Here is a 17,210-nt window from a genome sequence, read left to right as displayed (position 1 = left end):
TTTCTGAGATAATCAAGTTTATCTTCACCATCCCTCTCTCAGCATCTGTTTCTCTTCATTCTGTCTTCATGCAGCAGTTGGGTGTCAGATATTCACTGACAGTTAGATCCAATATATCTTATAGGGGGGTTCCTTTTACCTAGAAGATGTATTAAAGCTCACTCTATTAAAATCACCAGACATCATGTCTCTCTACATGCAGGATTTGTGCAAAAGGCAGTTATTTTGTTAGATTTGTACTGAATCAGTTATTTGAGTGAGCTCTAATACATCTGCTAGGAAAGGAAGCCCCCCCTATAAGATATATTGGATCATTCATCTGACACCCAACTGCTGCATGAAGACAGAATGAAGAGAAACAGATGCTGAGAGAGGAATAGTGAACATAAACTTGATTATTTCATTACTTCAGTATGAGGAAGCTTATATTACATTTTTATTTTTGCGATAGTTCCCCTTTAATACAAATGACCTGCTTGCTCATTCTACAGTACAACAGGGAAGAGCCATGAATTTTTCAGGAATCCACTTCATACTTCGTGACGTCCTGTTTTATATAATAATGCTTAAACCAAAAAGCCCCAAAGGCCTCGTATTTTCATCTTCTGCTGTATCATTAAGTGCTGCTGTTTATATCGAACATTCAGTTGACAAGGATGTTACATGTTACGTTTCCATATAGATGGTAGAAAAAGGATTATTAGAAAACATAAGTGCTTTCTATTATTATTAGATTATTGCTGAGAAAAAAAAACACTATTAGGGCAACAGTTATCCCAACACCGACATGGAACAAAGTCTTAATTCACCGGCCGCCAGGAAAAGCACCGGTCCAATTCATGTCGAAAGCTTTTCATTCTGCTCCACTCCATAGCCTGTAGGTAATGTAGAAAATCTCTATTGATATTAAACTCCCAGGACAGATAATAAGGATCTGGCTGGAGATGATGGATTCCAAATACAGGATGATCTTTATGGTGGAAGGAGTGAAGTCCATTGAGGCTGAGGAACCTCCTTTCGAAACCTGAAGAAGCGACGTGCAGAAGATACAGCACTGGAAGAGGACAGTATTCCCATGCTCCTGCACCTATCTGTTAAACAGTATTTCAGTGCTTCTGTGCAACCAGCTAAAAATTCCCAGAATTCCACTCCACCCAGTGAGTCCATCTTCATCACCCAAAAGCAGACTGCTTTACTTTGGTTGATCAGTGAGGAATTCAGAAGTCCTATCTTTGTGCATATTTGACAATGAGGTTACATTTCTTTGATAAGGGTGGTGTCTATCTGTATACACACACCAGCAACAATACCCCACTGGAACACTTTATTCTTTAATACTTCTGAAGTAATCGTGATATTGCACCACTAAAACCGCAACATATTTTAACCCCATCTATGAAAGGCCTTCAAAGCCTTGTTATAAAGGTCATCTTCAAATGAGCCCCAGAAAACACACAGGCAAGGCATGAATTTAAGGCATCGGTAACGATCGTGGCTAAAATATAAAATTCCACTGGAAGAGCCAAGCGCCTTCAACAACTTGAGAGTAATATCCATTCTGGGAATTCACACATACACAGGCTGGCAGCCCTCTCTGACGGAATTTTTATCTTCCTCCTCAGCTTCCTCACATGAAGAAGTCTCTAATTTGGAAGGCTTGGGATAACGGAACGGGTGGCCATTATCGTCGAAGAACCGTCGGAAAGTGAACTCATAAAAGGCATGCTCGGTGTGTTTGTTTCCTGGATTTAAAAAAGTGTCCCACGTCATGGTGCTGTCTCCACTGTCAGTGCATGGACTTTCCTCCTCCACCGGATCAAAATTAGAGGTATCCATTGGGTGGCTGATTTTCGGAACATAAGGTGCTGGTTGATGACGAATGTCAGAGGAAAAGTCAATTGAGCTGAAGAAGGAATGGGCCTTAATTTCATCCGCCCCATTTCTCCCAAGTCTGTTTTCAGCCCCACAGCACAACTCTGTGATCAGATTGGTTGCCTCGGGGCTCAGCTTTATTTGGGAAGGAATGTGAAGGGTATTCTCCCAATGTATTACCTGGAAAAGCAAACAGATCGCTATTAGGGATTTCAAGGCACAAACAAAAAAAAAAAAATCAGAAGCATCTAAGACAGTACAAACAAACAAACCTATTTCTGAATCATAAACACTTTTTTAGAGAATGAATTTACAGCTATGGAAAACAAAACTACAGGAAATCAGCTGTTCAACTGGAGGCACATGAACCAACATTTAGAAGTTCACATCATTTTTAGGGTCCCAGCCTGCCAAAACGTAAAAATTAAAAGTAAAATTGTCGTCTGTGAATAACATTGTTATATATGGATCCAGAAATGGTGTTGAAGTGGAAAATGAATACACTTTATGGATGAATTTGGATTCCACTGCACCAAGGCTCTGATAGGAGGTGGCATTTACCAGTAATAATTAGGCACTTAAAAAGAAACTTATCCCATGATGTAAGCCAGGGGTGTCTAAACTTTTTGCAACGAGGGCCAGATTTGGTGAGGTGAAACCGTTTGGGGGCCGACCATTCAGCCTGACATCCATTCGAGATAGCTAGCTTGCGATCAGTATCATTCACTCCTGGAGATGGACGCATACACGGCGTTTAGGAAGTGGAGTCTGTTTGGACTTATTCTCCGTGCCTCATTTAAACAAGGAATTGTGTAACCATAGCAGTAATATTTGGGCACATTAATGAAATGATCTGCCACTTAGTCTATACTGCTGCCTGTGTGCTGAAGGTGTTAGCAAAAGACACATACTGGCACACAGAAGTGCTGGGGGCCACATTATTATTAATTTCATGATGGAGGCTGCGGGTCGGTGTAAATTTGAAAACAGGCCGCAATTGGCCCGCGGGCTGGACTTTGGACATGCCCGATGTAAGCAAAAAGGCCCTGCACACATCCCTCTCCTAGACTACACTCTAAAAAACAGCCTTGCTCCCTGTACCTGTCAAGAAAAGACAGAAATATATATCTGTATTGGCAGCTGCCATGTCTAGCAACATTGTTTCTTGTCCCCAATCTGTTACTGGCTTCTGAAGTGAATGCTCCTGGCCCATGATCACGATCAGGAAGCCATGGACAGAAAGCGACAGCCATTTCTGGTCAAGTACAGGGAAGTTTGCACAATCCTGGCCATTTTTTCTGCTCGGATACATCTGATTGTGATCTGATTTCAGAAAGATCTCATAATGCTTTCTGTTTTAATAATGGCAAAATATTTGCTATTTTCTGCCTTACAGGAATTGTTCAGTATAAAAATAAAAACTGGGTAAATAGATAGGCTGTTTCCAATATAGTTATTTAGCCAAAAATGTTATATATAAAGGCTGGAGTGACTGGATGTGTAACACAATAGCCAAAACACTACTTCCTGCTTTGCAGCTCTCTTGGTTTCCACTGATTGGTTACCAGGCAGTAACCAATCAGTGACTTGAGCATGGGGGGGCACATGGATAATAACGGTTGCTTTTGAATCTGAGTTGAATGCTGAGGGTCAATTGCAAATTCACTGAACAGTTATGTCCCATGAGAACCCTCTTAAAGTCACTGACTAACTCAGAGTTAGAGAGCTGAAAAGCAGGAAGTAGTGTTCTGGCTATTATGTTAGACATCCAGTCACTCCAGTCTTTATACATTACATTTTTGTCTAACTAACTATATTAGTAACATTTTTTATTTTGCACGCCTATTTATTTACCCAGTTTTTATATTCACACTGAACTGTTCATTCAAGAATGGATAATGTTTATTTATTATTATGTTATTTATACATAGCCAACATTTACACTTTTTTAGAGATCATACTAAATTCCCCATCACATTGACACATACTATGATCAATTTTATCCAGAGCCAATTAACCTATCTGTATATTTTCAGACTGTGGGAGAAACCCACACAGTTACAGGGAGAACATACAAATAAGCAGATTCAAGAAGTCCCTTTTCAATTATGTAACTATAAAGCTATGCTCAAGAGCTTGAACGAGTCACATGATTGAATTAGTACTTACTTTTAGCTGGGTTTCAGTTGGATTTGATGCAAGGAAGGGTGGCTGCCCAACGAGCATCTCAAACAGGATAACACCTACACTCCACCAATCACAGAGCTGAGTGTAACCTAAACAAGGACAACAGAGACCAATTAAAGTCAGTCACAGATAGAGGAGTGAAATTTTCCTGTTCCTTCTAATTAATAATCATAAAAACTTTAAACCTTAATGTGCCATTGATCCTAAACTCTATAGCACTAGTGCTTACAGAATGAAACTACAAACTGCCCCCAAACTGATTTTACTTTGACCCCTTTCTTGTGGTATTCCTTCTGTGAATTCACAGCGAGTCTCTTCTGGGATCTGTTATTCTGTTATGGCCTTACCAGTTACACTACTACAAACAAAGAATGCCTGGCGTTAAAGGAAAAATCTACTCTATTTAAGCTGTGTTTACCTTATTCTTCCTAATGGGGATCTTTTGTTGCCTACTGAAAGCAAATGTAATTCTAATCAATATTCTCGCGCAGTCGTTAAATATTTTCAGTGATTTTTAAGTTGTTTGTAAATGTAATTGTTATTGAAAGCAGCATGGGCTGTTTATAGTGATGTGTGGGTCTGGTTTTTTACTGGTTTCCAGGTTCCTTTTATAGACCCGCCCCACCGACGATGTCACAAAAGGGGTGAGCAGGCGCGCGGCTATAAAACCTGAAGTCGGCAGTGTAAGGTGGTGCAAATGGGGGTGCGAGGTTGGCCCGATCCCAACCCACCCGCGGGTATCAGGCCGGCCTGCACATCGCTAGCTGTTTATATGCTGTGCGTTCCTGTTTCTGATTCACGAAACAATGAAACAACAGCCAGCTGATAAAAAGACGGAACTTTTGCAAAACTGTTTCAAGAGTCAGCCAGAGAACAGAAAGGATAAACTAACACTGCTATCTGGTCAACAAGATGAGGTTTTTAGAAGTCTTGGACTTGTGCAAGGGATCTCATACTAACGTGACTAAAGGCGGCCATAGACGTAACAATTACAATCTTTCTTGGAAAAGATGTTTCCAAGAAAGAGCGTTAGTTTCAATACACACGTGTAGAGCTGAATTGTCAGATATAAAGGTAGAAACAATATAATTCTATCTGTATCTGATTCAGCACTAACAATGGCTGATGTTTGGCTGCCTTCAAAGATACCCAATAAAAATTTTCCTTCCAGCCTGATAGACGAGCCGACCGATATCCAAGTCTTCTGCCGACATTGGTTGGCTCTTTTCCTACCATACATGCACCGAATATCGTACGAAAATTAATTTCCTACATTATCTGTGCGTCTCCGACCACCTTAAGTTGTGCAGTAGACCAGTGTGAAAAGGTAGTGATTTCATGCACTAGAACAGTGATCCCCAACCAGTGGCTTGTGAATAACATGTTGCTCACCATCCCTTTGGATGTTGCTCTCAGTGGCCTCAAAGCAGGTGCTTATTGTTGAGGCAAGTTTTTGTTGCATAAAAACCAGTTGTACTGCCAAACAGAGCATCCTGTAGGCTGCCAGTCCACATAGGGGCTACCAAATGGCCAATCAAAGCCCTTATTTGGTACAGTCAGGAATGTTTTGGATGCTTATGTTGCTTCTCAACTCTTTTTCATTTGAATATGGCTCACAGGTAAAAAAAAAAAAGGTTGGCACTAGAGGGTTTACAAGTGTTTAGGCTTTACTTGTACTTTAACCAAGATCATCATACCTTTGCTCAACAGAACCTCTGGGGCTATATAATTAGGCGTGCCCACTAAAGAATGAGCCAGACATCTCTGATGCTGCCTTTTAGCTCGCTGTTCCAAAGTCTTTAGCCGGTCTCCACATCTGCAGTTGGATACATCATCCCACAGCTCACTAGGCTCCATACTGTCTTGTCGGGCGTGGTTCCCTAGAGAGGAAGCAACAAGAATTGTTCTTTATTATATGGAAACGGAAACTGCAATTTAAAAGCCTGGAAAGGAATCCACACAAAGTCTAAAGGTTGCCTTCAGGGTTTATAATACAACGCTGCATGAAGTCTACTACAGTATATGAATAAAATGAATAATAGCAATTAACAGCCCACTCGTTCTTTTAACAGATCCGCTCAATTTACCCAAAAAGATAATGATTTGCACGGCAGACTGGTATCTTGTAAGGTAAAGCAGACACTTCCTTATTTAGGCATATTTTTGACATCTAAAAGCAATATTGAAACATTCTTATAAAAATCATAGGAACGTGTCAATATCAAGGAGGTGCTGCAGGCTGAATATTTTCCAGTAAAAGCCCACCTCAAAGCCGCCTCCAGCCAGCGAACCTTTGTGGAACCCACCCTCTGACACTGTTACGGATCGTCTGCTTTGTTTCAGTGACACTGGGCTGGGGGCGGATCGATCCTCCCATAGGCTGAAGTCCTGTTTTCATTTGTAATTAGCCTATGGAAGGGTCCAGCCGTCCCAGCCCAGCATCACTGAAACAACGCAGACGATCCGTTAGCAGTGTCAGAGGGTGGTCTTCACAATGGTTCAAGGCTGGGGCGGCTTTAGAGGAAAATATTTGGAGTGCAGCACCATATTCATCTGAGCCAATGCTATACAACTTATTCCATGCAGTGGGGCAATAATCTGGCCTATCATATTACTATAAAGCACGATATTACAATGATAATGTGAAAATGGAAACAAACTCTACTCGGTCCTCATGTAGGCTAAGGGTGGTGGCACATGGGGAGATTAGTCGGCAATTGATAAATCTTCTCTACTGCGGGTGACTAATCTCCCCAAAATGCCTTCCCGCCAGCAAGAATGCAAATGAGTTGGAAAACGTATCGCTTCAGTTTTCCGTTGTCACCAGAAGTTGCCTCATGGGGAAACTTCGGAAAACGAAGTGACACATATGCCATCCCCGAAATGCCTTCCTGCAAGAATGCGAATCACGGGTGGGATGGCATACGTGTCAGTTCATTTTCCGAAGTTTCCCCATGAGGTAACTTCTGGCGACTTCGGAAAACTAAAGCGACATGTATTGCATCCCATTCTTGCCGGTGGGAAGGCATTTCGGGGAGATTAGTCGCCGGCAGTAGAGAAGATTTGACGCTTGGCGACAAATCTCCCCATGTGCCACCGCCCTAAGGCCAGAAAAGTAAAAACTGAAGGCTAAATCCAGGACCCAAGATACCATTTGACAGTACTAACTACGCCATCTTTGTATTTGGGCAAAAAGAAACCACTGTATTAAAGGGATCCTGTCATCGGAAAACATGTTTTTTTCAAAACGCATCAGTTAATAGTGCTACTCCAGCAGAATTCTGCACTGAAATCCATTTCTCAAAAGAGCAAACAGATTTTTTTATATTCAATTTTAAAATCTGACATGGGGCTAGACATATTGTCAATTTCCCAGCTGCCCCTGGTCATGTGACTTGTGCCTGCACTTAAGAAGAGAAATGCTTTCTGGCAGGCTGCTGTTTTTCCTTCTCAATGTAACTGAATGTGTCTCAGTGGGACATGGGTTTTTACTATTGAGTGTTGTTCTTAGATCTACCAGGCAGCTGTTATCTTGTGTTAGGGAGCTGTTATCTGGTTACCTTCCCATTGTTCTTTTGTTTGGCTGCTGGGGGGGGGGGGGAAAGGGAGGGGGGTGATATCACTCCAACTTGCAGTACAGCAGTAAAGAGTGATTGAGGTTTATCAGAGCACAGGTCACATGACTTGGGGCTGCTGGGAAATTGACAATATGTCTAGCCCCATGTCAGATTTCAAAATTGAATATAAAAAAAATCAGTTTGCTCTTTTGAGAAATGGATTTTAGTGAAGAATTCTGCTGGAGCAGCACTATTAACTGATTCATTTTGAAAAATATTTTTTCCCATGACAGTATCCCTTTAAGGCAGAAATAGCTGGGTTTGGCCACAGCTTGTTCTACAAAGTAGCAATATACTTCACTACTTACCTTTCTGGTAATATTTTGAATTATGAGTCCACCTGAACCCAGTGCACAGTCCAAAGTCAGTCAGCTTAATATGCCCATCTAGGTCTATAAGGATGTTGTCAGGTTTGATATCCCTATGGATAAATCCCATTTTGTGGACGCTCTCAATGGCCAGGGTTAGCTCCGCAATGTAGAACTTGGCGAGGTGCTCTGGAAACACCTCCATGCGTATGAGAAGGCTCATCATGTCCCCCCCTGGAATGTAGTCCATCACAAAATACAAGTTATCTTTGTCTTGGAAAGAGTAGTAAAGTTTCACAACCCACTCATTATCAGCCTCGGCCAGAATGTCCCGCTCTGCCTTTACATGGGCTACTTGGTTCCGGTTCAGCACATCCTTTTTCCGTAGGGTTTTCATAGCATATAGCGCTTTGGTGTCCACTTTGCTTGCCAGACACACTTCCCCGAAAGCTCCTATCCCCAGTGTCTTAATCTTTACAAATAAAGACTGGTCCATTTTGGCCCTTTTCAGTCTGTTATAATTGGATTCCTTTTGATAAAGGATTTTCCTCATTTGCTCTTGAACGGCTTCACAGAGGCCAGCCTGACAAACCAAAATGATAATAATCACTACAATTGAACATGAAACAACATAGTTTTACATTTCATAGGTGGGCTTCATCAGGTAACCACTATATGGGGGCATAAACTGCCAACTCTGTAGGGGACAAATCAAGAAGCTTTTAATGGCCAGTGTATAACCACCATAACTGCTCAATGATTGTTGCCGATTGTTTGCTCTAGGTTACTGTCCCAAGGCAAAAATAAAGAGAACAAGGTGCTCCAGAACATAACATAAATAGCTCACCGAGTAGTGATGTGGTCCAGGTGCACCAGCCCCAGACCCCATAGCTTTAGTGAGCGGAAAACCAGGATACAAGAAGAAAAGGGCTGTCCTGCACTCCACAAGGCCATGAAATATCAGTTACAAAAAGTCTTTATTGAACAAAATTAAAAGTATACTTGCATCTCCATGGACCCTATGTGTTTCGTACCCACAGGTGTACTTAATCATGGGCCACAGATTTAATTAGGAGGCCAGTTTTGCTATATTTAGGTGCTATTTATGGCATCATTTATATTTGGATTGTCTTCACCAAAAGACAGGACAGTTGTAGAGAAGGAATAAACCATTAAGAATGTAAGATCTTCCTGTTTGTGGCTATGACATCAGACCACAAAATTATACATTCCATGTCCCATACCTTTAGCACCAAAGATAAGCTCAGTATTTATAGCCACATGATTGAGTGTGGGCACTTTAGGAACTTTCTCCATTACCGTTTCAGCTAATGAATCTCATTATAGACAAACCTAGGCTTATGTAAAAACCTGGTGCAAATTTGCCTTGGATACATGAAGAACAGGGCTGGAGGAATCCACAATGCCAAGAAATTAGTTATAAAAATGACTTTATTGAACAAAATTAAAAGTATACTTGCATCTCCATGGGGCCTATGCATTTCGTACCCACAGGGGTAATTAATCATGAGCTATGATCTCACCCAACACGAAATGAGCATTTATACAAAAAGCAACCAATCAAAAAGGACTAAGAAAAAATAAAGAACTGTTTTTTCTTTTTTTTTTTTTCTTCGTCCTTTTTGATTGGTTGCTTTTTGTATAAATGCTCATTTCCTGTTGGGTGAGATCATAGCTCATGATTAATTACCCCTATGGGTACGAAACGCACACGGCCCATGGAGATGCAAGTATACTTTTAAATTTGTTCAATAAAGTCATTTTTTAACTACTATTTCTTGGCCTTGTGGATTCCTCTGAGTGCAGGACAGCCCTGTTCTTCTTGAATACAAGGCACATTTGCACCAGGTTTTTACATAAGCCTAGGTTTTTCTATAATGAGATTTATTAGCTGAAACAGTAATGGAGAAAGTTCCTAAAGTGCCCACACTCAATCATGTGGCTATAAATACTGAGCTTATCTTTGGTGCTAAAGGTATGGGACATGGAATGTAGTAGTTTGTGATCTAATGTCAGCCACAAACAGGAAGATCTTACATTCTTAATGGGTTATTCCTTCTCTACAACTGTAATGTCTTTTGGTGAAGACAATCCAAATATAAATTATGCCATAAATAGCACCTAAATATAGAAAAACTGGCCTCCTAATTAAATCTGTGGCTATTTCTGTCAAACGCCCACAGCATTGCTAAACTCAACAATGACACCAAACGCTGGCTGCTGCCTAGCTAATCTGCCAATAAGGGGAATTTTATGTGTTTCTGTGTCATCTTATATGAAATCTCACATGTTTAGGGCAGACAAATAGGAGAGATTTTTACATTTCGATCACAAATGTGATATATATCCTGTAAATTATAAATGGGTTTCAGTGATGTTTTCAGCTACAATTGGCACTTAGTCATGAAACTTGCATATTACAGGTATGGGATCCATTATCCGGAAACCTGTTATCCAAAAGGCCCCGAATTACAGAATGGTTGTCTCCCATAGACTCAGTTTTATCCAAATAATCCACCTTTTCAAAAATGATTTAATTTTTCTCTGTAATAATAGAACAGTAGCTTTTGTACTTGATCCCAACTAAGATATAATTAATCCAAATAGAGTGACAATATAAAACTAGATATCTGCAGTTCCCAGTATATCTCTTCCAAAATTGCAATTAGCTTTAAAAAATATATACAGGTATGGGATCCGTTATCTGGAAACCCATTATCCAGAATCAGTTCAGAATTATGGAAAGGCTGTCTCGGATAAACACCATTATAATCAAATAATCTAAATTTTTTTAAAAATTTTTTCTTTTTCTCTCTGTAATAATAAAACAGACCTTGTACTTGATCCCAAGTAAGATATACCGGTAATTAATCCTTATTGGAAGCAGAACCAGCCTATTGGGTTTATTTAATGTTTACATGATTTTCTAATAGACTGAAGGTATGAAGATCCAAATTATGGAAAGATCCGTTATCTGGTAAACCCTAGGTCCCAAGCTTTCTGGATAACAGGTCTCATACCTGTATATAATGTGCTCCTTATATTGCTTGCTCTTAACAGAGGGCTTCTCTGTAGACTAAACATTATTATTTATTAGCTTGTCCTCCGCTCGCCAGAACCTGGAAGTGCTAAAGTGAAACTTAAAGGTATGGTTCACCTTAAAGTTAATATTTAGTATAATAGAATGCCTAATTCTAAGCAACTTTTCAATTGGCCTTCATTTTTTCTTTTAGTTTTTGAATTATTTGCCTACTTCTAATTATTCATTCAAGCTTTCAAATGGGAATCACGGACCCCCTCTAAAAAAAAAGTTCTGTAAAGCTACAGATTAATTGTTATTGCTACTTTTTATTTCTCATCTTTCTATTCGGGTTCTCTTATTTAAATCAATGCATGATTGCTAGGGTAATTTGGACCCTAGCAACAAAATTGTTGAAATTGCAAACTGGAGAGCTGCTGAATAAAAAGCTAAATAACTCAAAAACCACAAATAATAAAAACGTAAAACCAATTGCATATGTCTTCATCGGTGATCCCCAAGTAGTGGCTTGTGAGCAACATGTTGCTCTCCAACCCCTTGGATGTTCATCCCAGTGGCCTCAAAGCAGGTGCTTATTTTTGAATTCCAGGCTTGGAGGCAAGTTTTGTTGCATAATAGGCTGCCAATCCACTTAGGGACTACAAAATAGCCAGTCACAGCCATTTAGCACCCCCAGGAACTTTTTCGTGCTTGTGTTGCTCCCCAACTCTTTCTACAGTTTAATGTAAAAACGGTCTATATTATACAAAAAGTTAATTCAAAGGTCAACAACAAAGAAGCAAAACCTGATATCATAAAAATAAAAAAAAGACACCTACTTCAGCCATTTCTTGTTCCAGTTGTAGTCTCCTGTTGATTTTCTGCTGGTAGGTCTTTAGAACATTCTCCACATGTTGTTCCATGTAGAACTTATAGGCAAAAGGTGAATAGCTTTTTATTCTGGACTCTCTCTTTTCTTCATCTCTGCTGTTTTTACGCACGGGAACAGGTGATGTTTGAATCTGTTTTTTATCCTTTCCTGATTTTGCAGCTTTAGGGGTCTTGCTCACTTTGCTACGTTTTGGCTCCCCATTGGCTTCATCAACTGGAGCGCATGGTACTTTCTCAGTAACACGAAGGTTCTGGTCCACTCCCTTGCATAATGCATTCAGTTCAAGCTGTTCTGAGTTGTTTTGAAACCAGAGATGTGTTGGATAAGGGGGTGGTGGAAATCTCATATCTTGATTGCCATAATCCACATCAATACCATAAGCGTTAGCTGATCCAATTGATGAAGTGTGTGGCTCGACCATCTCTACCTTCGGCGTTTCTAACTTCTGTGCCTGTGCAGCTAACCAGCCCGGATGTGAGGGGCCTACAGCAGTTTGTGGCTCAGGTCTAGTCACCCTCATGCTCTTTACCGGCTGCAGTATATGGGTGGATGTAACAGCGGTGACAGTATTGGGTGAAGGCATGGAAGCATCGGGTTTGTTAGGCGGGGTCTGTCGCATCACCACTTGTTTTTGTTGTTGTTGATTATTAAAAGAATTAGTACGACTTGGCACTTGAGATTCCGGTCTGAAGGACACATGCTGCCTTGGAGAAGGGTCTAAACCTGGGCCCTGCATAGAATCCCGGCAAGGTTGTGAGTTTTGCCACACATTGCCAATATCATAGAGATCCATGTTCAAACTGTTTCTTGATGGCGACAACAGGTTTGGTGGACTGTCTGAAAACTCATTAGCGTATGGTGAACCTCTGGATATCACATGCATCTGATGAGAGGGAGGACTTGTTTGCTTGTGGTGTGTATGTGGCATGTACAGTCCAGAAGTTGCCTGTGTATAGGCATGTCCTGGACTGGTCTGGGGTATATTTACATAACCTCCATCTTGCTGCATTTTATTTTGAAATGATGGTGTTCTCTGCACGCTATAGGCCATAGGATCCCCTTGCAGTATCATGTGCTGCCGGCTATAGTGTGGACTACTTGAAGCATGAGAAGTTTGTATTGGAAGACCTGGGCTGTTATGACTCCCAATAACGTAATTCATTACAGCAGACTCTGCATTTGTAACATATCCCTTCTGCTGATGGCTGACAGGAGAGTTGTGAGCACCTACTCCAGGAAGAGGTCTTTGAGACGGGCCATTCAGCGTGGCAGGCTGAGGCGAAGAAAGCAAGTAGTCCATGTACTGCCGTGGTACCTCACTGAGGACATTGGCCCCTTCTGCTGAAAAGCCAGACCCTTCATAAGTCGCATTGCTCATTGGATGATAAGGAGAAGATCCTTCAAAGTTCGACCGATGAGATACACTATTAGGAGTGGTGACTTTTCCTAAAAGTAAAAGAAAAAACAGTCAGTATAAACCTTAAAGGAGAAGGAAAGGCAAGTTAAACTTGGAGGTGCCAAAAGTTAGGCACCCACAAGTGATTGTATTTACCTGAAACCCCGGGCTGGTGCTCCTGTCGGCAGAAAACTGCACCAGCCAGGGATTATTCCAGTGAGCACCACAACGCGATTGTCTTCCTGCTTCTTCTTTCTTCTCGCGGCTGCGCATGGGCAGTAGAGCAAAATGCAGAACTTTAACAAAAAAGACGGCTATTGCGTTCTACTGCGCATGTGTCTGCCCCGGGAAATTTAAAGAAAGAAGCTGGAAGACGATCGCTCCCTGTTGCTCGCTGTAATAGCCCAGGGCCGGTGCAGTTTTCTGCCGATAGGAGCAATGGCCCGGGGTGTCAGATAAGTATATATAATCACTTGGGGTGCCTAACTTTTGTCACCCCCAAGTAAAAATTACTTTCCTTCTCTTTTAAGTTCAGACATCAGTGCTGTAGTTTTTCACAGCAGTTCTGTTTTTACAACTTACGTCCCTTTTAGATGGACTTATTGTCCCAACTAGGGCGATTCAACTGTGTACACCTGTCATTCCAGGAGAGAAATATTTTGTTGTCGATGTTAAGGCAAATGCCCTGTTGAGAGCTTCAGAAGCCCAGGTGGCCAACTGATTTTCAGATGACAGCTCTATGTCTTTATTCATATTACACTATACAGTGTTTTAGAATGAGTTAGAACTTACAATAACATAATCTAATCTCTTAATGTTTTCTGCCCTCAGGCCTTACAAACAGTACGAGTTTGCTGGATATGCTCATGGAAGCAGCAGTAAATAAAGGGGAGATTGTGACAGATCTACCTGGGCTACTGATTGATCTACCTGGTTTACTGTGTGAGTTTCAGAAAACATGCACTGTTGGTCAGGGCAAGAGATAGGTTGGGACTTATCAAAAAAATGAAAAAGCGATCCGTATTCTGTCAGGGTTCAAAGATGATATGACCTAAAAATTTTATTTTTTATCATAGTCTCTAAACTTGTATAGTGTAATAGAATACAACTCCGGAATATGAGGCATATACATAAATGAAGTCAGGCAATGTCATTCTAGCAAAAATTAAATCATAGTGAATTTTGTTTGAATTTCAGCTACATGAGCATATTCCAGCAGCAAAATGTATTTTTATGCTACTTTATACAATATAACATTATTTGCAGGTAACTGTAAAAACTTTTTTTATTATAATTAATGAAGTATGACGTAACAAGTAACATCCATCAAGCTTGACTGCGCCATGTAGTATTACATTTCCTCCAAAGATAACATGGCCCATGTCAGCCAAAAGCTTAAAGAACTCTTGAAGATTATCCAAGTGCACAACGAAAGAGCTTAAAGATAGCTAGAGTTATATTAGGCAGGTCTAAAGGAAAGCAGAATAACCCAAGGTGGGACATTGTAAAACACATGCACACCAGTGTATCCCAACAGCAATCATGTTAAAAGAGCTAAGTAAGACCACATTGTTGTTGGTTGGCGAAAAATTGAAACTCTAGTTGGCAATGATCCCTGTGGGTGTATGTACAGTTTTAGTGGTGGAAGTAGAGGCAAATATGGTTGCACTTTGGTAGTGTTGTGACGAGTGTTCTGTTGATCAAGTTAAGTAAAGCAGTACATGGGACAACCAAATGGATGGACTGGGTGGCCTCTTACATTTTGGAGATTCTTGCAAAACACAAAAGGTCAAGGTGTTTTCTGACCCACATGTCCTCTGTATACATACCTGGTGACGTCTGCTTGATCACCCGAACGATCTGCTCATTCCTCGGGTCCAGATAACCCATCTTACTAATATACTCCAAAGCAGCTTCAATGCCCCTGCTCCCAGTCTGCTTCAGAGCACGTACGGCCATCTCCTAAAGACAAAGGAAAGCTCGCATTTTAACCGTGCAACACCAATGTTCTCCGAGGATTTTGCCTCAAGAAATGTGCAATCAAATCATATTAAAAACTTTAAGCTAAAGAACTTTTTTTTATTGATCAGCATAAGCTCAATAATAAGAGTAAAACAGTGTTTCCCTAAAACCTCAATCACAATGAAAAAGCCTATTTGCCCCCCTCTTGACTGAATTGGTAGTGATGCCTATGACTACGCGTGCGATCACACAAAACGCATCAGGATAAGATACGAGTCTGTGAAATAAAGCTGGTTGAACTTTACCGCTATCTAGAATTCCATGAAGTGCATGCTGTGTTCATTGAACTGGTAATTGACCAAATCCATCACCTTCTGGTTGGAGTTTGTTTCACCATATTGGGCCATGGATGAAGTCTGGAGCTGACAACTCTATGCAGGCCCCTAAATATGACCCAACTGTTGGCCAAGGACAGAGATCCTCTTATTTGGTGATTAGGTCTTCATTTGTATGGACAGGTTTTTGGAATCTGACCCTTGCTCAAAGGCTGAAGGCCTCGACCAATCCAGATACAGAACTGCTGGACCTCTTGGCTGGCAGTAAACTGATGAAAAATGCCTTAGCCTTTAAACAAAACAGGGATTGTTTGTCCATATATTGCAATATATATTGCAGTATATATTGATACTTTATTTAATCTGAATGGTAAGTGGCAGGTTAGAAGATTGGGAGGTTGGAAGATGGGAAGTCGAAAGATTGCCGAACTTTAACAAAGAAGTCGGTTATTTCATTCTATTTTGCATGTATCTGCCCCGGGAAATTTGAAGAAAGAAGAAGAAGGAAGCTGATCGCTCCATGGTGCTCGCTGGAAGAATTCCGGGACCTGTACAGTTCTCTGCTGATAGGAGCACCGGCCCAGGGTCTCAGGTAAGTAAATACAATCACTTGGGGTGCCTAATTTTGGCACCCCCAAGTAAATATGCCTTTCCTTCTCTTTAAAGAACAATTAGGGGCACATTTACAAAGCTCGAGTGAAGGATTCGAATAAAAAAAACTTTGAATTTCGAAGTGTTTTTTTGGCTACTTCGACCATCGAATGGGCTAGTTCGACCTTCGACTTCGACTTCAAATCGAACGATTCGAACTAAAAATCGTTCGACTATTCGATCGTTCGATAATCGAAGTACTGTCTCTTTAAGAAAAACTTCGACCCCCTAGTTCGGCAGCTAAAAGCTACCGAACTCAATGTTAGCCTATGGGGAAGGTCCCCATAGGCTTGCCTATGTTTTTTGGATCGAAGGATATTCGTTCGATCGATGAATTAAAATCCTTCGAATCGTTCGATTCAAAGGATTTAATCGTTCGATTGAACGAATAATCGTTCGATCGAAGTATTAGCGCTAAATCGTTCGACTTCGATATTCGAAGTCGAACGATTTTAGTTCCTGGTCGAATATTGAGGGTTAATTAACCCTCGATATTCGACCCTTAGTAAATGTGCCCCTTAAAGTGACAATCATGGCTTATTTGGGAGGAGGAGCTGCAACATTTTGTTTATGGTACTGTACCACTGAAATAACTGAATATTATATATGATCTGAATTATGGAGAGCAGGAAGCAAAAAGAAGTAAAAGCTTTTAGCATTTTACTGATTTAAGGGGTTCTTCTCGCATGTTGTGGTATTCTAAGAATTTACGGTTGGTGTGCGTGTGTACTTTGTTATTCTGCTGTCTGAAATGACTTCTCGTCACTCTCATACACCCCAGTAACCAGGCAGATGGTTGAATGGCCAACATGAAGATCTTTAGACTGTGCTATAATGGACACGGATCTTGCACTTATTTAAATCAACCATTAAAGGTACTTTCTTCTTAATAGGCTCCTTGCACTTTCATATAGATGTGCTAAGTGCCATTGTGTCTGTCCAATCTGCTC

General features: G+C 40.8%; 1 protein-coding gene across 2 annotated transcripts in view; it reads right to left on the bottom strand.

Annotated features, from left to right (window-relative positions):
- Positions 1–535: 535 nt before the first annotated feature.
- Positions 536–17,210, bottom strand: part of lats2.S (large tumor suppressor kinase 2 S homeolog) — a 41,385-nt gene continuing 24,710 nt past the window's right edge. For both annotated transcript variants that reach the window (XM_041584520.1, XM_018250287.2), the window contains exons 4-9: positions 15,142–15,274; positions 11,864–13,362; positions 7,985–8,567; positions 5,757–5,939; positions 4,042–4,148; positions 536–2,052 (exon numbers count right to left, since the gene is read on the bottom strand). In XM_041584520.1, the coding sequence (XP_041440454.1) occupies positions 1,567–2,052; positions 4,042–4,148; positions 5,757–5,939; positions 7,985–8,567; positions 11,864–13,362; positions 15,142–15,274 (2,991 nt within the window). In that variant the 3' untranslated portion in view covers positions 536–1,566. The remainder of the gene's footprint in view (positions 2,053–4,041; positions 4,149–5,756; positions 5,940–7,984; positions 8,568–11,863; positions 13,363–15,141; positions 15,275–17,210) is intronic.

This window comes from Xenopus laevis, chromosome 2S, assembly GCF_017654675.1.
Source record: "Xenopus laevis strain J_2021 chromosome 2S, Xenopus_laevis_v10.1, whole genome shotgun sequence".
Classification (NCBI taxonomy): Eukaryota; Metazoa; Chordata; class Amphibia; order Anura; family Pipidae; genus Xenopus; species Xenopus laevis.
The sequence above is the reverse complement of the archived record's forward strand: the minus strand, read 5'-3'. Positions and strand labels throughout refer to the sequence as shown.